The 22,853-nt window shown below is 39.5% G+C and overlaps 1 protein-coding gene across 17 annotated transcripts in view; it reads left to right on the top strand.

Annotated features, from left to right (window-relative positions):
* Positions 1 to 22,853, top strand: part of LTBP1 (latent transforming growth factor beta binding protein 1) — a 452,790-nt gene that overhangs the window by 260,640 nt on the left and 169,297 nt on the right. For all 17 annotated transcript variants that reach the window (XM_004029082.4, XM_004029083.5, XM_063695966.1 and 14 more), the window contains 2 exons: positions 11,592 to 11,694; positions 16,112 to 16,183. In XM_004029082.4, the coding sequence (XP_004029131.3) occupies positions 11,592 to 11,694; positions 16,112 to 16,183 (175 nt within the window). The remainder of the gene's footprint in view (positions 1 to 11,591; positions 11,695 to 16,111; positions 16,184 to 22,853) is intronic.

Genomic DNA, 22,853 nt, shown 5'->3' with positions numbered 1-22,853 from the left:
AAAAAAAAAATCTATTGTTTAAACCACCCAGTCTACGGTATTTTGTTATGGCAATCTAACAGATAGTTTTGGAGCTGGGCAATGTGGGGAAACAAGTGGCTCTTTGGGGAACAATGGATGTTTCTGCCAGAAGAGTCAGGGCAGTGGACAAGACAGACATGGTTCCCTGCACCCAGGGATCTAAATGAACCTGTTAGTGTTATTTGTGGCTTTCAGTTTTTCTACATGACTTGCAACCAAACCACAGGTAATTATTAGTTTTGAGTTCTGTGTACTTGGAAGAGACACAGAAAAAACTGAAAGCTTAACCAAATGAGGCATGCATTACAATCTCATATAGTGCTATGAGGCCTAAAATGTTTTTGGTTCCTTTGATTATCTCTTTATAGACATGAAGCTTAATATAGAAGATTTATCTTAATATGGTTGTAGAAATAAGCGTTGGAGGCTAGGCACAGTGGCTCACGCCTGTAATCCCAGCACTTTGGGAGGCCGAGGTGGGCGGATCGCGAGGTTAGGAGATCGAGACCATCCTGGCCAACACGGTGAAACCCCATCTCTACTAAAAATACAAAAAATTAGCCGGGCGTGGTGGCAGGCACTTGTAGTCCCAGCTACTCGGGAGGCTGAGGCAGGAGAATGGCATGAACCTGGGAGGCGGAGCTTGCAGTGAGCCAAGATTGTGCCACTGCACTCCAGCCTGGGCGACAGAGCGAGACTCCATTTCAAAAAAAAAAAAGAAGAAGAATTGGAGAAGATAGGTATTTATGTTCATCATTTTCATCATTTTGGGGGTGACCAGGTTGCTATGGTCATAGTAATCATGGCTATATGCACATCTTTATTCCCTCTCTCAACATGAGTCTTTCTTTTTAGACACATTCCTAGTAATTAAACTTAAAATAAATTCGATCTACTCACCATCTAGTACTAGGATTTATCACATGATTTGTGTTGTTTTGCCCCAAGGAAAGGCTAACAGGAATTATGATGTCAGAATATAATCATGATAATACTGTACTTAAATTTTCTTTTTGCAACTTAAGAGCAAAACACACATATCACAGCCTGGAAGAAGACTTGACTGCTGAAATGTTCAAATCATTGTAGAAGTGGAGAAAATAGGCAGCGCAAATTCTGTCTTTTCTTTAGAAAAGATGTCAAGTAGAATCATAAGTTTCATGCTTAAGAGGGTTTTTTTTCCTTCTTATGTGACTTTAAAAACCATTTTTGCCTTAGTGTAACTTTTAAAATACCGTTTCATAAACTAAAGTAGTTGTCTGGAATTCCTTGAAGCCCATGGTTTGGCTTCAGCAGGTTTTAAACAAATACACTGTCAGAAATCAATGTGGATACATTTCCAGCAGTTAATGCTCTAGTCACAGTAGATACTTTGTAAAATCAATAGCCTGAAATATCAGAGGATTATAGTTGTATCAGATTCCCCAAATGCCTAACATTGTTTTAATTACTCTAATAAAAGAAAGCTGAGTGGACTTAAAAAAAAAAAAAAAAGAAAGAAAGAAAGAAAAAAACCTTGCCTGTAAAGAATGTTCTGCTCAAGCCAAAGCAAATTTTTTTTACAAGTTCTCTTAGAAAATCTGGAAGTATTTATGCATTTTCCTCTTCTTATGAGACAATGCCTGTTACCCAGCCAGTTCTGCATTGTACAGTGCTCTTTATAACAACGACCCTTAGAACAAGTTGATCAAATATGTTGCTCTAGTTGCACTAGCGATAGGGATTAGAGATTTAGAACTTTTTACTTTTTGTTGTATAGAAATAAGCATATTTAATGATCTAGTACTGGGACACTAAAGAGTGTTCATGAGATTTTCTAGTTTAATTTGGAGCCATAGTTGATTCAGGGGCTAGAAGAACACCGTTTTGCTCAGAACATTGTCAGGAGTCACTTTTCCAGAGTGGAGATGTGTTTATATCATAGTGAAAAGACAGTTTAACAGGAGCAAAGAAGAGGAAAGACGAAGTTTGGATTGATCCAACAACCTGTTACATGCAGTCAGTACTTTTCCCATAGGGGACTTCATTCCGATTCTTATGAAAAGAAGTTCAAGATTTCCAAAAAAAATAGGATTAACATTCCTCATCCAGATTCATAGTATTGATGGTGTAGCTTTTGTTTACTAGAATACCCCAAGGCTTTGTGCCAGAATGTTAGAGTAATGTGCTTCTGAATGTGGATGGAGGTGAGGATGGCACCTGCATGGGTGGAATAATTTATGGGACATACCTGTACAGTGTAGGTTGATGGATTATAATGTGACTTTATAATGGTCACAGCCCAGTACACCCAAGATTTGCATTTCCATGACCATCTTGAATCATTTCTGAGATCTTGCCTATTGATAATTACTCATTATAGCTACCCAGTATAATCTAGAATCGAGCCATTTAAGAGCCATAACTGTTCTCAGGAAGGTAGAGCTGCCCTTTGTGTGTACAGGTTAGCAGGAAAGGGCTGGCATGACGTAGGGTGAGGAAAAGGCAGCCCGTTATTATGGTTATCCTTGATTAAGTTGGCCCAGGTCAGGGTATGAGGATACCACCAGGCAGGCTGTGGCAGCATGGAATCTAATGTATCAACCTGGCAGGCAGGGGGCACCTGAGGAACACCGACCTTCATAGGATTGCCCTGCCACATAGCTGCTTGGCTGCCCTCAGCCCTGCCCTGGAGCTTTCATAAAATCATAGAACTTGGGCACTTAAATGAGTATTAGCAAGTAGTCTGTCCTTACAATTTTATGGGTTGATGCAACTAACATCCAGAGAGGTAAATCAGTTTGCAGTTGAGTTTGTCTGGGAGGTGGGGAGTAAAACTGAAGATTTTAGTGTCTAGTCCAGTCTTGCTACTATTTTTTTTTTTTTTTTTTTGAGATGGAGTCTCGCTCTGTCTCCCAGGCTGGAGTGCAGTGGCGCGATCTCGGCTGACTGCAAGCTCTGCCTCCCAGGTTCAAGCAATTCTCCTGCCTCAGCCTCCCAAGTAGCTGGGATTACAGGCGCCTGCCACCAAACTTGGCTATTTTTTGTGTGTGTTTTTAGTAGAGACCGGGTTTCACCATGTTGGCCAGGCTGGTTTTGAACTCCTGACCTCAAGTGACCCGCCTGCCTTGGCCTCCCAAAGTACTGGGATTACAGGTGTGAGCCACCGCACCTGGCCAGTCTTTCTACTATTGCACCCTGACTCTTAGGCCATTTCTTCTAGGGATGGAGGATTCACAAGAAACCATTGCTATCTAAACCTGAAAGGACAGCTATATTCTCTGGGACCTGACTTAGTTAGAGAGTCGCATGCTGTGTGGTGTTTTGTGATTGGGCCATGGATCCTTGAGGGGAAGGAGCACAGTGAGCTCCATTGCTGTTGCTTCATGGTCTTGGTTCTCTGGCACCAAAACATGGCACCATGACAAGTACCATCGTGATGTCCCCAAAGTGAAATCATCTGCCGCTTGAACGTCAATATTTACAAGTTGAATTATTGGAATTCCGTGATACCATGTTGTGCTTCTTAAGCAGAGTTGAAATGAAATCTATACAATGACATGCCCTCCACAGCATTAATTCACTGAGTATTTCTTTACTAGCCAGAGCACTTTTGAGAAAACCTGAATATTTTTAGCAAGATCTTAAGAATGTCTTTTTCTTTTATTTCTATATCTAACTTACGTGTTTATTTTATACATCTCTTATCTGTAGGCTGAATCTGGGATATTGTATATCGAATAACTACTACATTAATTGCTCTTTTGTTAAATAAGCCCAGGTTTTTAAAGGAGGAGCCTGGGGGAAGAGATCTAATACAAGCCCAGTGGGGCTTGGCCATATGGCTGTCTCACATACAGTCCGTCTCACATGTGTTGTCTCAGTCCACTCAAGAGCTCCATGAAAAACGGATGTCTCTAGTTCCATTTTATAGAAGACGAGATAGTCAGAGAGACGTTGAGAGTTTTGCCTATAGTCATGGAGGTGGTAATTGGTAAAGTGAGGATGTGAATGTTTTTCTATTTTCAAAAGCTGCCCTCTTGCCATTTACCCAGTTATGGGTCATACTTACATTGCGTTTCACTGAGTTCAAGGGGAATGTGGTTGTGCAGAAAAGTCTGTTTCCTGTTCATAATGTGCTAATGCTGCAAGGCAAGTAGATATCTGGGAGTTAGCTTTGTGTTCAGAAGTCTTTTTACTGTGGCTGGACAGCATTTGTTGAGATAAGATATTATTCGTGCTGAACTTAACTCCTTTCTGCTGTTTGTTTGAGAAAAAGTACAGTCAATGGGCCTCCAATCATCTAATTTCAAATTTTTGTCCTCTTGTTATTCCTGATTATGTTTATCTCCAATATAGTTTCTTCCTTTTCCTCCCTGTGAATGATATACTTTATCCTGGTAATTCTTTTTTACATTTCAGGGGAAGTACTAGATATAGAACACTTTACCTTTATAAAAACGCTTATCTCTTTCTCCTTTTCCTCCTCTTCATCCTCATCAGTCTTTCTGTACTTACCATTGTTTCAAAGATGCTAATTATTTAATTGGAAGCAATATAAACTTTTTTGCTTTGAGAAAAGGAACTATGATGCTTCTTTTCCCCTGTTTCCTGGTTGATTTTTATATCCAACTGTACATCTAATCTCAAATTTGGAAAACCCTCCATGGTTTAGCTCCACATGTTCTCTGACTCTGCACACCCACTCTTTGTTCCTTCGTATTGACCTGCCTTCCCCTGTCTTTACCCTCCTCCGTTGCCACTGGCTCTTCTCCCAGCTGGTGGTTGGTGTTATGCTTAGCTAGAGCTGTTCCATTTCTTTGGAATCTCTCTCCCCAGTAGAGCCATTGAGTCACTTCCTTGTTTCAGTTCTTGCCTAAACACAGTCCTACTTACTCTTGCAAGAGTTACAATGAATCAGACTTCTGTTTTATTTCATGTTTTCCCTCAGTGCAATCTCTACAAGTATTTTTTGAAACCTGTATCACTTTAACGTTTTGGGTTTTGTTTATTTACTCCTTTGGCTCTAAAAGATGTTCTCTACTGAAACTTAAAATATTTTATACTTTATTGTATAATAGTCCTTCATAGCATAATAAAATGAGTTATATACATGTAATGAAGACAATTCATAAGAGTATTTCAGTTTATCATTTTTTAGTGTTTTAAATAGTAAGATTAAGTAATAGGTTCCTGACATGTGGCTGTCTTTATGGAGTGGCCCTTTTAATAGTTAAATGTCTTTTAACTATTAAAAGTTGAATACTTTTAATAAATGTGTCCTGAGAGTTTATCAAATGGCTAGTACTTTAATGCTGGTTGTAGGTTTTACCCACACCAGACACCAGTTGAGGAGGATGATTGGGGCCTGGAGTCCAGCCCATGCTCTGCTCATCCAACTCCATGTCCTGGTGCAGGTCACATCCTACAGCTGCCCTTTTCTAATCCCCACACAGGGGTTGATGGAGTCCCAGTATCTGGGATTGGACAAGCATCATTTAATCTCACAATCCTTTGGGGTTGGGATTACTGGCTCAGAGAGGTTGGATGATTTGCTGAACTTCTCACTGCTAGTAAGAAGTATCTGGGATTTCAATCCAAGTCTAATGACTCCAGTCCAGCACTCTTTTCTTACCACCACTGCTGGATCCTCCTTCCCCAGGACTCTGCACAGTGCAGCAAACACTCTTGGAATGAGGGTACGTTGTAGGCACTATAGGTACCAGCGATTTTAATACGTGAAAATTAAATCTTATAAAACCTTATGAAACCATATTCCACCATCTATCACAGTCTCTTCAAATCATCATTCAGCCTCTGAAGCAACTCCAGTGGGGAGTTTTTAATTGACAAAAATTGTAATCCTTGGTTACCAAATAAGTTTTGAACTATCTTTCCTCTCACATTGATAGGCAGATGTAAAAGTGACTGTGATCACAGCCCAACTTTGAATATCAGGGAAGTGCTACAGTATTACCTCAAAAATGAGATTAAAGTCTGAAGATATGTGTTCCCAGTCAGGCCAAGATTTAGATACATACATTACTAAATGTCAAAATCTGTAATTTTTGACAACTAGCTTCAAAATTAAAGGTTTTTTTCACTATTGCTTATAATAATTTTGTGTTGTAAATGTAGTAACATGGATATTTGTGGAATAATTGTAATGATTCTTGAATAGCCTTACCTTCTGCATCACAGTGTTCATACAGATGTGCACATAGGAAGGGTTGAAAAGTTATTTTCATGCACTCAATGTTCCAGGAATCATGACCAGTGCACTGCTGAATCAAGGCTGGGAGTAGCTTTACTTGTTTTTCTTCCTTTTGCCTTATTTGTGTAAGTCCTGTAGTTAGAGGCCCAGGCAGCATGAGCAACTCTAGAGATGTGGAAATGAGGGAGGAGGAGATAAGACAAAAGGAGGTGGTTAGGAGGCCGTCTGCCTAGACGCAGTCCTATTATAGATGTGAGAGCAGCAGAAACACTTGAGTTTTGCTGTGGTGTGTAGTAACTTATATTTCCTAGATGGGATAATGTAACCTATCAGTATGTAGTGACCACAGAACCTTAGACCTTGCAGAAATCGTAAAGGTCATCTGCTTCATATCCTGGGCATCCCTGAGAGATGGGTTTCCATGGTCAGCTCCTAGTGAAGTCAGCATCTTCCACTGTTAAGGAGCATTAACTGTTGAAAAGATCTTCTGCTTAATGAGGTTGAATCCACTCTTTCTATGATTTGTAGCCTTTAGTCCTGCCAATACAAGTTAAGCATCCCAAATCCAACAATCTGAAATCCAAAATGCTCCAGAATCCAAAATGTTTTGAGCACCAACATAACTCTCCAAGGAAATGCTCGTTGGAACAATTTAGATTTTGTATTTCTGGATTTGGGATGCTCAACTGGTAAGTATTTTCAAATATTCTAAAATCTGAAAATAACTAACATCTAAAATACTTCTAGTCCCAAGCGTTTTAGATCAGAGATCCTCAGCCTGGACCTTCATCGTGCAACAGGCTTCCTCTTGCTCAGGGTGTCTGAACACTGCCATCATGTCTGCACGTAGTCTCACTGTTCCGCCTTTCCTCAGTTGATCCTTACAGGACCTGGTTGCCAGAACTTTCATTTCTCTGCTTGAACTGCTTCATCTAGGTCATGCATGGGCTGAATCCTGGGACAGCTGTGTAGGGTTGTAGTGTCCCTTAATCTGCAGCCCAAGGTTGTGTGAGCTTTTTGAGGCACTGTAGCTTGTTTGACCCGATAGGATTTTTGTTTCGGATTTGACTTAGCTAAATATTGGGTTGTAAATTTAGCGCATTTCTCCAGGATTACTTATTCGTAAGACACATCCTGAAATGATAAGGCTTTCCATGTTGATGTAGTGAATAATTTACAAAGGAGGAATTCCATTTGTGTTTTTAACTTGTAAAAGATCACCTCAATCTGTGCGTAAAAATGTAGTTAGCGTGAGCCTATATCCGTGTGATTACATCTCAACAGAAAGCAGAACCTAACAGTCATAGACAAGGATTTTCTGAATGCTGATCTCATCCTATTCCATGTGATTCTCTTCAGTGTGGCCTTTTGGTGTGGGAGAGAGAAGATCTTTCCTCTACCTTCTTTTCCTGTAGGCATTTCCTACATCCAGGTGAGACCCTATGGTGTTCAGTGGTCTCTTGGGCGAGAGCCCTGAGTATGGCCACAAAGATCTCTCAGATAGAGTTTCTGGCTGCACATCGAAACCTCTTCATAGTTAAATAACTGAAGGGCATATGTAGAACTTTGAGTCTTGTTATAACTGTGACTTCATCTCTTGTAGCTTATTCTTATACTGTGCAGACCCAGTTTCAAGACACACACAGTGTTGTGGTACCACCTACACTACCATTTATTTAAACAATTTGGATGGCTTATGCTGCTCTTGGCTGTGGACCTGCAAAAACAAAGCCATGGGATAAAGCGGCCTGAATCATGTAATGAAAACCTTGTACCTTTCTGGAGGCCCGGTTGAGAAAAAATGATTTATTTTTGCCCTACCAAATAAAACATTCTGGGAATCCAAGGTGAAAATTGGATTTTAACTGCTACTAACATTTTGAGCATATAAAATCAGCAAATGTTGAGTGTTTTGCTTGATTAGGAGATGAACCTAAAGAGTCCAGTACGAGAATGATCTGCATATGATGTGAACTGGTGTCTTACATAAATTTTATAAAACTGGAAATAAACCCTAAGCATGCTTTGGCAGCCAGGTTGCAACAGTGGGGACCTCTGTGTTTTTACAGAATCATTTTGTTCCCAGTCTTAGGCCTGGGTCATTGTTCGCCTTTCCTCCCTTCAGTCCTTCATGTTTTAGGGTTACACGTTTTGTGATTAAGCTCAAGGAGTATGGAAACTACCTGATTCCAGCCCGAAATATGTGCCTGTCTTCTCTAAGGTTCCCGTTTGTTCTCACGTTGGCTGTCTCTCCCTCTTCTTCTCCCCACTCTGCGTGTACGTGCCTGTGCATATTTGTTTTGCCATCTCTGTGACTACCTACCCACCTACCACTTTATCACTCTTTTTTTGGTCCAGTCTTCCCCCGTGTCTGAGACTGTTCATCTGTGGCCCTGCCGCTGTTCCAACCTTGGGGACTTTCCCTCACTGCACGTGGTTAAACACTTCACTGAGAGCCCTGTCTTCAAACAGACTTCCCCAGGTCATTGTGTTGGTATCTGGCACACAACGTCACTCATTGTTTATCCAGTTGTGTTGTTTTATAAGAGAGTTTCCTTATCTCAAGGAATGCGTGTCACGTGTCTGCAGGAGTTACTGCCCCGGTTTCATGAGATGTGATGGTCTTGGGCTTTACTGACTTACACTAGGGCTTTTTTCAGTGCCTTCCCCAGAATTACGTGTTTTTTCAAGTTCATCTAAAAAAAAAAAAAAAGCAATTGTTTTGGTATGCCTACTTTTGCTTAACTCAAAATGTCTTTAACACCTGCTTTTATATTAGGGAAATTCATTTTGTCTCGTAGGGTCATTTCTTAGGGAGTCTGGTACTTTCGAGAGGGCAATTAGACTAACCTGTTTGATTGACAGGACCATTTACAGTCTACTCCACTCACACACCTTCTACTCCCTGGGGAATCCGACAAACATTTGGGGCCTCAAATGGGACATCTGGAGTAGGGAGCTTTTATCTATAATAATAATAATAATGATAATGGTAATGATAGCTGACACATGTAAGTGCTCAGCTATAATGTTCAGCATTGCACATGCCTTTTTTCTTTCATGTTTCATGACCCTAGGAGAAAGATACTATTATGCACTCTACGTTATGGGTAGGAAAATGTCTAAGATAATGCGTGTAAGAAGTCCTACAGTCAGAATTCATACTCAGGCCTCTCTAACTCCTGAGTCACATTTTTAATCACTATCATATACTGCTGTTGGAGAGCACACAGCATCCTGTTGAAATCATTAAAAATAATAAAACCTTAGAACATCAAAGCTATGATGTAACTAAAACTTAGCTGAGCCTTCTGTGGTTTGGTCTTGTTTTACAATTTGGATATGTAGTTACTCAGCGCCTCAGTCAGAATGTTGCATGCTTGGACCTGGCAGAAAAGGAACGCTGCCCCTGGAGGCCTGCCAGGTGACTGGTGTCTACTACTTGCTGTCCTTCTGAGGGCCACCACCTGCCTGGACCTTCTGTCACCACACTCTGCTCACTAGCCTGGGGTATGGATGCTGAACTTCCATTGGTTTTCTTTTCTTTTTTTTTTTTTTTTGAGATAGAGTCTCGCTCTGTCGCCAGGCTGGAGTGCAGTGGTGCAATCTCGGCTCACTGCAATCTCTGCCTCCTGGGTTCAAGCGATTCCCCTGCCTCAGCCTCCTGAGTAGCTGGGACTAGAGGCACGCACCACCACGCCCGGCTAATTTTTTGTATTTTAGTAGAGACGGGGTTTCACCATGTTGGCCAGAATGGTCTCGATCTCCTGACCTCGTGATCTGCCCGCCTCGGCCTCCCAAAGTGCTGGGATTACAGGTGTGAGCCACCATGCCTGACCCCTCCATTGGTTTTCACATAGCCATTGCTTGCCTGGATGGCCTACAACTAGCTTGTTCCTTAGTTCCCTAGGTTGTTTGTTCCTTTCTTCATGCAGTGTTTCCTGAGCATTTGCAATGTGTACTGTGTACTGGAATATAAACATAAGATACATAGGCATTTAACAAAAATGCATCGCAGAGGCAGTAGACTGTATAGACAGTGCTGTGGGGTAAAAAGGAGGGAGGAACTCATTGGAATTAAGGAGATAGGGGAGGTTTCATAGTGATGGTTCTTCAGAGCTATTAATACATCTCACGGGTTGAATAAAGTTTATTCTGGGAAAGAAAAAAGGGGAGGGTGTTCCAGCCAGACATGCTCCTTTTGGAAGGACATGATTTGTTCAGAAAATAAAGAGCCCTTTGGTATGTCTGCAGGATAGAGGTGGATGGGGACAAGAGATTGCCTTAGGCGGGAATAGGAAGGACCTTATAGATCATTCTAGAGTGTGCCGTTTTCAGACAATGGAGAGTCAGTGAAAGTTTTTAATCGGTAATGTGACCAGATTTGTCTTTGGAAAGACAACTCTGGAAACTGTTGGGAGGATTTTTGTAGAGGCTGAGGCAGAGGAAGGCAGAATAACTCCTTGGATGCTCTGTGTTTGCACAGGAGACAAAAATGTGGGGTGTGTTAGCCTGCATAGCAGGGGTGGAGAGTCAGCTGGTCCTCCCCTCAGGCTGGCCTTTGGATGGGTCCACAGAGCAGGATCTGTTTTCTTAGGCACTTCCTCACCCCATTGAGGTGGTCTAACTTCAGGCCCCTGCGTCTCAGCTTTTTCTCACTTCCTGTGGTTGACCAGGAGTCTTACCTGGTCTTAACACTGGACAACCAGTGTTGCACCAGTAGCCTCTAAATCCTACTCTTCTGCCTGCTCAAGCTGGTCTCGCTTAAACATGCTGGCATCTTCCTAGCTTGGCTGACCTCCCTGGGTCAGAACACTTGGCTGCCTGGAGCCTTCGTCTCTGCTAGAGCTGATTTGGCCCAGCCAGTAATTGTTTCTTCTGTCCTGTCTGTGCCCAGGCCTTGGGGTTATAGGAAGACCAGAAGCCTCTTGTAGGTGGGACCTGTGCCATCTTCTCACATTTTACACACATGCCATACCCTTAGAGTTATGTTCCCTGATGGTCCACACAAGAGATTTAAACAGACAGATACAACTAAAATCTAAAAAGCCTATATTGATCTTACACACTATGAGGCTCTTATTAAGAAAAAAAGGCATTGGAAACGTAAGTTTTATGAAGTACTCTGAGCAGTGACAGATTTTCTTAGACTAGAAAAACATCAAGGTGCTCCCATTTGGAAATGTACTTGTTCGTTTTTGTGTTGTATTGATTTCTGTCCAGGTATTTTCTTTCCAAGTTTTATAGTTTTTTTCCTTTCTAATTGTGTCGATAACAAGGGAACTGGTTTATAGCGTGGCTGTGAGGAACAGCAGTGCTCTGGGGCTGGGCATCCTGCACTCAATTAACCTTCATATTTCACACCTAATCATTGCAGTGTGGCAAAGCGCTCCCTGGCCTTTCAAAGCAAGAGGACTGCTGTGGAACTGTGGGTACCTCCTGGGGCTTTAACAAATGCCAGAAATGCCCCAAGAAACCATGTAAGTAATGTTTCCTCACTCCTTTGCAGGTTAATGTAGCATATCTGTTTTTTATGATTACTCATTTAATCATGAGGCAATATTAGACTTTCAAAGAACTCTCCTACTGAATTCTAGAATGTAGTACTATGATGTGCATTTCCAGAAAATTTGCAAGTCTGAAAAAGTTTTCATGTCAATTATTTTGTAATAAGCACAGTTATTAATTATCCTCTTTAGTTGGATTACTTATGGGGAAAAAAAGTCTTAAGTGGTAATGAGTTAAAATGGACTTTTTGTCTCAGGGGAAGAGAAAATAAGATCTCTTTTAAAATGGTAAATAAATGTTTCAAACCCTATAAAAAGTACAGTTGTTATTTCCTAGGTTTAAATTCCTTAAATGAGATTTTTATTAATATCCACAACTTATGTTGTAGTTTTTGTTATATTATCGGTTTTCAAATTTCATTAAAAGGAAAGCTAAAATGGAGAAATAATTGGTTGTTGATTTGTAAAAGAGAAATTTATAATCACTAGGACACAATTCTTTCCCATTTTTTCTAACACTGGTTTTATGCTGTCACAGACCTCAGCAACATTAATCTATATTAACACCCCCAGGCTTTGATTTGCTTTTATTGTTCAGAACATGTTGATTTGAATAAATCAGGTTTACACCTCTTTAATACTCTCTTCCTGACAATAATTTGTACCTTTAGTTTTTCAATGTAGTATTAACTCTGAATAACTGATTTCTAATAAATACTTTTTTTTCTTTTTGAGATGGAATTTCACTATTGTCGCCCAGGCTGGAGCACAGTGGGACAACCTCGGCTCATTGCAGCCTCCGCCTCTTGGGTTCAAGTGATTCTCCTGCTTCAGCCTCCCAAGTAGCTAGGGTTACAGACAATTGCCAACATGCCCAGCTAATTTTTGTATTTTCAGTAGAGATGGGGTTTCACCATGTTGGCCAGGCTGGTCTCCAACTCCTAACCTCAGGTGATCTGCCTGCCTCTGCTTCCCAAAGTGCTGGGATTACAGGCGTGAGCCACTGCGCCTGGCCATAAATAGTTTTTAGAGACAGAGGTGACTGGGTTTAAGTTGAGCTTTCTGACCCGTATTCATCATGTTTTTGCCAAGAGAGCAAGTGATATTTTTGTCAGTCATCTTTCTTTGCCTCATATAACTGAAGTTTTTATAATTTTTTTTATTCTTTATACTGCAAGAAATTTCTCATTTGCTTTAAATGAATAATTTTTGTTTACTCCTCTTATCTGTTGATTTGATTGTATTCTCAAATGCCTTTTAAACCTCTATATTCAATCTAGGATTTGCCATCTGGGCATTAGTATTCCATATCTCTTTCTTACATTATTTGTTCTTCTACCAGTATAACAATTCATTTTAAGTAATTGTCTCTCATTTGGACTTCTTTGTCTCACAAACTTACAGATTTTCTAAATGCCTAAAGCAAGTAATTTTATTTATTTTGTTGATACTACTCATCTCTTTTTAGAAGACTAACTTGTGGAAATGCCCACCGAAGTTCCTCATAATTAATGAATTCTTCATTTACAAAAATAATCCATGTAAATAAGGACATTTTCAGTACTGAGAGAATTTTCCAAGCAGATGTTCTAAGCTGATTCAATGATCATTTGCAATGCAAATTTCCAGGAAGTAGGTTGAGTGTGATGGTTCATCCTCACTGGAAGATCTATTTGCTTAAAATTATTTTGGCAACCTGACCAAAGGGATAGCTATGATACATTTGGTTTGATTTAAAAATTTTAATGTTTGAAGTTAGGTAGACCTGAGTTCGACTCCCAGCTCTTTCATTTGCTATTGAGTCTTACAGCTCATTAAGCAGGAATCTATACCTAAAACATTGAAAAGGCGTTGCCATCTTTTTTTTTTAAACCTGCCTCTTTGTTTACCATGTCTGTCTGTCTGTAGGAATATTGAGGAGGATGATATGTTTTCCACTGTTTGGTCTAAGGATTAAGGATGAGGGAAGTTAGGTTCATAGAACTTTGTTTTGGTCCTAAGTCTATGTTCTCTAATATTAAATACCTTCCCCATCTTATTTTTCTTTTTCATTTACCCCCTTCTTTGTGTATCTTTTGCTTAGCTGCTTCTCTTCTCTTGTGTCCAAACCCCAGAGTAGCAGGGATGTGATAGACATTAAAGGTAAAGGGAGTCCTATTGTCCTTTTATTTTTTTTTTAATCCCTAACTTCCACTCTTGACCTTTTGTCATTTTTGTCTAGAATTGCGTCATTTTTATCTAAGATGAGTTCACTGATGTCTGTGGTTTGTGAGCTCTATATTTTAATCTTGATAAGGACTTAGTTGAATGTGAAAGTGCAAAGTTGCTGTCACTTTTAACTAAATGTTGTTGAAAAAAATCCATATGTTGGCTCATTTAATGTATAAAATTGAAGAGACTGCCTTCACTTCAGGAAGGGCCATGTGGACTATGAATGAAGTAAACTGTTAACATCTTGACATTTATTCTGTTTGTGTCCTCTTAAGTGACTCACTCCCAAGAAACACACTCAGGGTCACATTCTTCCTGTGTCATTTAAAAAGTTTTCCTTTCCTTGGTTGGGACTCCTCTCTAAATCATATTCAGTTTGGAAGGAAGCAGACTTTCCTTGGCTTTCTACGCTATGGTTTTGTGTTCCACACCTCTTTTTTTTTTCACTCAAACTAGTTCAAACTTTAGTTTTCAAGTGGCTTTTATTTAACATTTGAAGTTTTTGTTTAGCCACATACAGAGAGACCTTTCATTGATGATCATTTTTTTGCTGTGAAAACTTAATTTTAAATCTGCAAATGATTTCATTAAATAGTTTGTGACCCATTAGAAATGTGCCTAGCATGAACAAGTCACTTGTCCTTTAAAACTTTTGAGAAGAAAATGAACATGAAATCCTAAGCTGAGGAGGACTGTAAGAGATTGCCTGGTCTGGCTCTCTGCCTTGAAGTAGATGACTGCTGAAACTTCTAAAACAAGTTCATATCCATCTCTTTTGACTTTGAGGAATTTGCAGCCAGAGATCCCACAATCTCTGCAGGAAGCCTGCTCTAGAGGTCTATGGGACAAGACAGACCTGAGGCCAAGGAGCTGAATGGAGGGACTGCCACACGCCCATATCTCCCCTCTTTTAATTTGCCTTTCCCAGATGCCTCACTCTGATCTTCTCTTTTAGGCATTCGGGGGAATCTGAAGAGAGGGGAAATACAGCAAAGAAAAGAATTGAAGAAGAGGGACACCCCAGTACATATTCACCCTGTTCCTTTAGTGGTGACAGATAAAGAGCATATGGGGAGGCTGAAATAATTTTATTTTTTAAGAGAAAATTTCCCTTTTTATTTTCTACTTTCCCCTTTTACTCCTCTTTCAAGTCTTTTTTAGTGGTCTAATCTTTCATCCCATTTTGATTATAGCTTGTTTTCTGTTGCACAGTAGCCTCTTAATAGAAGAATTCCTTACTGCAGGACATAGCAATGGCATTTGACACTTTGGGAGTGCTTATCACACTTAGGCCCTGTGGTAGGCATTTTTCATGAATTATCTCTAAACTGCAGAAGAATTCTTCCCTGCTCAGTAGATGGGAATTACCCTCATTGTATAGAATTTCTGTGTGAAACCCAAGAGGCTTGTTTCCCAAGGTCACAGCTATTGATAGGAAGAGGATTTGAAACCCACTTCTGCCACATCCCAGAACTTTGGCTGCATCCGCTATGCCAGGTGCTCTCTCAAGTCTCACTCTAGAGTATCAGAATCTCAGGAAATAGGGTTTTGTTGAGAAGTTGGTGATTGCAACATTTGTATTGTTTGCATATTCTGAGTGTAGCCCTTTTAATTTCCTGACTTCCTCTCATCACCTGCCTATTCTTCTCCGGTTCATAATAGTGAGAATCATCTCATGACTGGGATACCTGATCCAGCAATTAGGATGAGTGTATAATTTATTGCCTAAAGTGGGACACTTTGGGGAGTAAAGTACTGTTAATTAACTTTGCTGGAATAACAGACATCACCCAGAATGTTCCAGGACGTGTAGTAACCCTACCTACAATGGATAAGAAAATCCAAAACCTGAAGCACATCAATGGGGAGGAATAGATCCTTTGTGATGGAAATATGTAATCACTAATTTGAAGAAAATGTACAACAATCTTAGGATTGTTTCAGTTAACATAATAAAGATTTACTGATAATTTCTTGGGACTTTATTGCAAAATAAGAAGTATCCTGAAAAATAAGCAGAATGGGAAAGAAATTATGGCGATATACATTGGTATTGGTTTCTTATATTAATAAATGAATAAGTAAGTTTGCTGATGCCTTAAATGGCTTCAGATATCACTTTCAATAGTCTAAGATTGTAAGAATTTAAGTATGTAACAAAGCATTTCTTCCCTTACAGCTTATCATGGATACAACCAAATGATGGAATGCCTACCAGGTTATAAGCGGGTTAACAACACCTTTTGCCAAGGTAAGACTAACTGAATTCATTGATGTGGACTCAACAGTTGTTTTGGCTTTTTCGAAACTTCAGTTGTTTGCCACGGCTTGCTCATTCGCCCAGCCTGTCACAGTGAACCACCTCGTGTTCACTCCTTTTGGCTAAGGAAATGTAAGGAAATAAGTTTAAAATATGGTTATTGGAATTGCTTTACTACCACTGAAACTTGATGCAAGTTTTTAATCTAAAAGAGTTTGGATAGAATTTAAAAGAGTTTGGATCACATTAGAGAGCACACTGTGGTTTCCATGCTAGTCACCTCATATCCTTTCATGGGCGTGTGCACACATGTGCTTGCAGGCACCCACAGGTACTTAGCAGTTCTACTTCATTGCCAATGCATGGTTGGGCAACAGAGTTCCCTTTTCTCCTCTCATCAAAATGTTGTTGGTCATCTCAGGAACTAGATATCAGAGTAAACACATTTTGCCTAGGCAATAAGAAAAGCTATGTAGCTAAGTGTGAAATGCCCTGAGTACTTTTGTTTGGTTTATGTTGAACAGTACAGCAAAGTTGTACAAGCAGGGGGAAGCTAGGAGATTGTCTGGTCCAGTGTCTACTTTATAAATGAGAAAACTCAAGCCCAGAGAGGTTAAGTGACTTTCTTGTGGCAGCATAGAGCTGAGATTATAACTTGAGTTTATCAAGGCCTAGTTTAGTACCCATATATGATATCATATTTTGTTTTAGTTACTTTATGGGAAGACCAATGCTTCTAATTTCCCTTTACATGTCTAGGATGAAGATGTTGTTATTAGTAACTTGGAAATATGTATACATTGAAACTGAGAAAGCAGAGAGCCTCCCAGAGTCTGATAGAACCAAAAGCCGTGTTGAGAACATGGCACATGTCTTCTGATTTGTGTTCTGAGGCTCTGTATCCTTCACCAGCATATGTATTTAGGATAGAGTAGATTAAGGTCATGTTACAGAGTATAGGTTAACCCCCTATTCAGATGGCTCATGTGAAAGGAATATCTTGATTACCTGAGAATTTTCTCAAGTAGATTGTCTATCACCCTATTCAAATGGCTCATGCCAAAGGAATATCTTGATTTTTTATCTGAGAATTTTCTCAATTGTCTATAGTGCATCTGTAGAGTCTTTGGTAACATAAAAGAATTTATTTAGAAATGCACATACAGTCTGTCTTTGAAAGACTTTGTCTTAAAAATATTGTAAGCCCTCATCCTGTGTCACAGAATGTTGAGAAAATTAGAATTAACCACTTAAGGAGAGGACACCCATGACACATTTTGAGAAACATCTGCTAAACTTAGTAACATGGGAATAGTGGATTAATCTACATTATTTTAGAGTCAGAATTTAAGGTATCATTGAATTAATTAGATGGATGAACGAGTAGGTTAAATTAAATAATGAATAGATTTTAAGATGCATATTTTACAATATAAACCAAGTTATTGTTTTATAGATTTGGATAAAAGTCTATAGCCTTAGCACATCTGTAGGATGCATTAGTAGAAATGGAATGAACAGGGCAGTGGAAGTAACAACCTTGTACACTGTGCCCCTCAGACTGATTTGGGGTTTGGGTGTTCAGTGTTCATTATTGTCTTTTGGTTAATAAAGTCAACCAAGTTTGTGAAGGACCTAGAAACATGAGTGTGTTTAGCACGCAGAAGTACAGACTGAAGAGAAATATTATGGCTGCCCTATAAACACGCCTTAAAATGTTTGTAAACGGGCCACTAAATGATTAACTGTCCTACAAAACAAGACATACCTAATAACAGGGGACACTTCAGGAAACTCGGTGTCGAGGGGCTAAAACTTATGTGAAAGGCTGAGATGTAATTCCTTTCTTCTCATGCACAGTCTCTGTCCCAGGGGACTGACGGTAATGATAGCATCATAGAACTGGAATGTGCCTATGGGCCATCTAACCTTATATGCTGTTCAGGGTAAAAATACTCTTATCATATCCCTGGCCAATAGTTATTAAGAAGCTATCAGATCACCTCTATGGACAGGAAGCTCAGTACTTCCAAAGACATTTCATTACAAGGTTGTTGGGGAACTCTATTCTGCAGAAAAGGCTTTCTTGTAGTTGTTCCGTTAAACTAGAGGACAGAGGAGGGTCCTTATTTATCCTTCACTAATCCAATCCTGCATAGCTAATTGTTAGATACATTTTCCAGAATGTCAGATGCTCCTAATTTCTCTTAATGTCAAATGGATAAAATATACATATGTTCTCTTGGTATGGTGTGTTTATTTGTTTGCCATTTTTTACCATTCATAGATATTTGAAGACAGAAGGCTTACTCTCTCTTAGATAGTTTTATGGTGTTATTTCTTCCTTACATATTTAGCGTAATTCACAGGAGAAGACATTTGGTCCTGAAGTTTTCTTTTAGAAAGTGTTTCAGTTATGGAGCAAATTAATAGCTATACTATTATTCAGATTTCGCATTACTACTTTGTGTCAGTTTTAGTAATCTGTATTACCTTAGAAAGTGTCATTTTATCCAAAATGTCAAATGTATTAATATGAAATGTTTTCCTAATATCCTCTTTTCTTTTTAATTTATATAGCAACCCCCATCCCTTTTAGTTATATTGCTACTTGTGCTATATTTGTTTTTCTTGAATTAGGCTTGCCAGTGGTTTATCAATGTTACCAATTTTTCCCCCAAAGAATCAGTTATTTGCTTTGTTGAAAACATTTGTCTATTTCACTAATTTCTGATCTTTGTTTTCTTTTCCTCTACCTTTTTGTTCAATTGCTACTATTTCTAATTTCTTTAGATGCATACTTAGGTCATTGATGTCAGCCTTTCTTCTTTTTCTGAAATGTAAATAAAAGGCTGTAAATTTCTATCAGTCTAGATTCTGACTTTAACTGTGTCCCTTAATTTTGTGTCATTTTCTTATCTTTAAGTTCAAGTTTTAAAAAAATTTCCTTTTATTTTTTATCAGCATATAATAATTGTACATATTTATGGGGTATGTAGTGATGTTTTGATACTTAAAATGTATAGTGATCAGATCAAGGTATTTAGCAAATCCATCATCTTGAACATTTATAATTGGAACATTCAGTGTATCTTCCTTCTACCTATTTGAAACTATATAACTACAAAACACTAGAACTTATTCTTCCTATTTAACTGTTGTATTAGTCCGTTTTCACACTGCTGAAAAAGACATACCCGAGACTGGGCATTTTACAAAAGAAAGAGATTTAACTGGACTTACAGTTCCACATGGCTGGGGAAGCCTCACAATCATGGTGGAAGCCAAGGAGGATCAAGTCACATCTTACATGGATGGCAGCAGGCAAAAGAGAACTTGTGCAGGGGAATACCTATATTTAAAACCATCAGATCTCGTGAAACTTACTCACTACCACAAGAACAGCAAGGGAAAGACTTGTCCCCATGATTCATTACCTCCTACCAGGTCCCTCCCACGACATGTGGGAATTCAAGATGAGATTTGGGTGGGGATACAGCCAAACGATATCAGCTGTCATTTTGTATCTTTTAACAAATCTGTCTTTACCTTCACCTTCCCTCTACCCTTCCCAGCCTCTAGTTATCTTCTGTTCTACTTTTTACTTCGGTGAGATCAACTTTTTTTTGCTTCCACTTATGAGTGAGAGTATGTGGTGTTTAACTTTCTGTTCCTGGCTGATTTCACTTAACATAATGTCCTCCAACTCAATGACAGGATTTCATTCATTTTTATTACTGATTAATATTCTGTTTTGTATATACACCACATTTTCTTTATCCATTCATGTATTTTTGGACACCTAGGTTGATTCCGTATCTTGGCTATTATGACTGGTGCTGCAATAATAAGTTCAATTTTTAAAAATTATTCTGATTTTGTTATTGACCCATGGATTATTTAGAAATGTATTGCTTAATATGCAAATACTTGTGAAATTGTTCTTGTTCTATCAGTTGTTGAGAGAGGTGTTAAAATTGCCTGCTACGATTATGGAATGGATTTTTTTCTTTCACCTCTGGCAAATTTCAGTCTGTGTTTTTTTACCTTTACAGTGGGTGTCTTATAGACAACATGTAGTTGAGTCTTGCTTCTTTTCTACATTCTGATATCTCTGCCTCTTAATAGGGGTGTTTACTGCAGTATAATCTAAAGTAATTGATCCTGGCATACCCCAAAATTGGGGCCTAGCCTGAGAGGGTTTTTGGCTCTGCTCAGGAAAGAATTCAAGGCTGAGCCAGCAGTGAAAGAAAGCAAGTTTATTAGAGTAGCAGGTACAGCAGAATGGCTGCTCCATAGACAGATCAGGGCTATCGCACAGGTGGGGTGGCCCAGCATAGTAGCAGCAGCATACAGCAACAGTAGCCATCTGGAGCAGCAGTCCCTGTAAATTGCTGGCTAGCTATATTTAATACTCACTCTTAATAATATGCTAATTAAGGGGCAGGTTATTTCGAATTTTCTAGAAAATAAGTGGGGAGTTCTTGGAACCATGTAAGATAACTTCTGGGTCACTGTCATGGCATTTGTAAACTGTCATAGTGCTGGTAGGAGTGTCTTTATGCTAATGAGCAGTGAGGGCGACTAGAGGTTGCCTTCATGGCCCTCAGTTGGTTCTGGCCATTTTTTCTGCTACAGCCTATTTTGATTAGCAGGGTCATGATTAGTGCTCAGAAAATAAGTCCTGCTGATCTCCTACCTCATAATTATTGATGTGGTTAGATTTAGGTCTATCTAAACATCTTTGTCTGATCAGGAATTTTTTTGTTCTTTTCTTTCCCTTTCCTTAGAATTCCATTTTATCTATTGGCTTTTTACCAATATGTTTTTGCATCATTTTACCTTTTTTTTTTTCTTTTTTTGAGACGGAGTCTTGTTTGTTGCCCAGACTGGAGTGCAGTGGCATGATCTCAGCTCACTGCAACCTCCGCCTCCTGGGTTCAGGTGATTCTCCTGCTTCAGCCTCCTGAGTAGCTGAGTAGCACCAACACACCTGACTAATTTTTGTATTTTTAGTAGAGATGGGGTTTCACCATGTTGGCCAGGCTGGTCTCGAATTCCTGGCCTCAAGCAAATCACCCGTCTCCACCTCCAAAAGTGCTGGGATCACAGGTGTAAGCCACTGTGCCTGGCCTTTTTGTATTATTTTAAAGGGATTACTCTAGGAATTATAATGTATGTAGTAACTGATAGACCATTTATATTATAATTCCTAGAGCAATCAGGAATTTAACAGTTTAGGTTTTCATAGCCTATTTAGAGTTAACATAGTACCTCTAAACAGAAAATATAGAAATCTTGCCTCCAAGTAGCTCCTCTTTTTGGCCTGAAGATCAGTCCCCTGCTTATGCCCCATGCCACACCCTTAGTGAAAACCACCATGAGAGTCTCCCAGACAGTAGTAGGATTTCCTCTTACTCTGTGTTGGAATTATTTATTCACATTATATGTTGTTGTTCACCTCTTTCTTTTCCTGACAGGCTGATTTCTCAGACATCAAGGACCCAGTCTTACTCACTTTTGTGAACCCAGAGGCCCAATTTTTAAAAAATAGATTTGATGTGGATAAAGAAAGGGTTCATTTGTTATTGATGAGATAAAAACCTCTTTTTTTTTTTTTTTTTTGACAGAGTCTCACTCTGTCGCCAGGCTGGAGTGCAGTGGCACAATCTTGGCTCACTGCAGCCTCTGCCTCCCAGATTCAAGCAATTCTCCTGCCTCAGCCTCCTGAGTAGCTGGGACTACAGGCACGCGCCGCCATGCCTGGCTACTTTTTTTGTATTTTTAGTAGAGGCGGGGTTTCACCATGTTGGCCAGGAAAGTCTTGATCTCCTGACCTCGTGATCCGCCCGCCTTGGCCTCCCAAAGTGCTGGGATTACAGGCATGAGCCACCACGCCCGGCCAAGAAGCTCTTATTATAGCTTTATTTTATTTGGTCCAGTACCAATGACTTACAGATAAAACCAACATATTTGTAGTCATTCATGATAAACTATGTTTGTAAGCCCAGAAGTCATAAACTTAGAAAGAGGGAAATAAATAATGAATTAATTTGATTTTAATAACTAAATTTACTGTGTGCCAGATGCTTTGTTTAATAAGCACTTTATATCAGTTATCTCCATTAGCCTTTAAGTTTTCTTTTTAAAGTAGGCACTGTTATACCCCATTTTACAGGAGAAATTGAGACCTAGAGAGGCTAAGTCATTTGTGCAGCATATTGCTAGTAAGTGCTACATGTAGGAATTAAACCAAGGTAGAATGAGGCCAGAACTTATGCTATCAACCATCTTGTTCTGCTTTAGGGAAAGGGAACTAACCTTTATTGATCATTTACTATGGGTTAGTCCATATGCTATGTGCTTGGTTTAATCTTCAAAACAATCCTATGAGATTTGGGCATTATTAGTCCCAATTAGACATTGAGACACAGAGAAAGTAAATAACTTTCCCAGGGTCACAAAGATAGTTAATAAGCCCAACCAGGGTTATACTCTTTTTTTTTTTTTTTTTTTTTTTTGAGATGGAGTCTCACTCTGTCGCCAGGCTGGAGTGCAGTGGTGCAATCTCGGCTCACTGCAATCTCCGCCTCCTGGGTTCAAGCGATTCCCCTGCCTCAGCCTCCCAAGTAGCTGGGACTACAAGCGCGCGCCACCACGC

Source organism: Gorilla gorilla, chromosome 12 (assembly GCF_029281585.2).
Source record: "Gorilla gorilla gorilla isolate KB3781 chromosome 12, NHGRI_mGorGor1-v2.1_pri, whole genome shotgun sequence".
NCBI lineage: Eukaryota > Metazoa > Chordata > Mammalia > Primates > Hominidae > Gorilla > Gorilla gorilla.
This window is presented reverse-complemented; position numbering and strand designations above follow the sequence as displayed.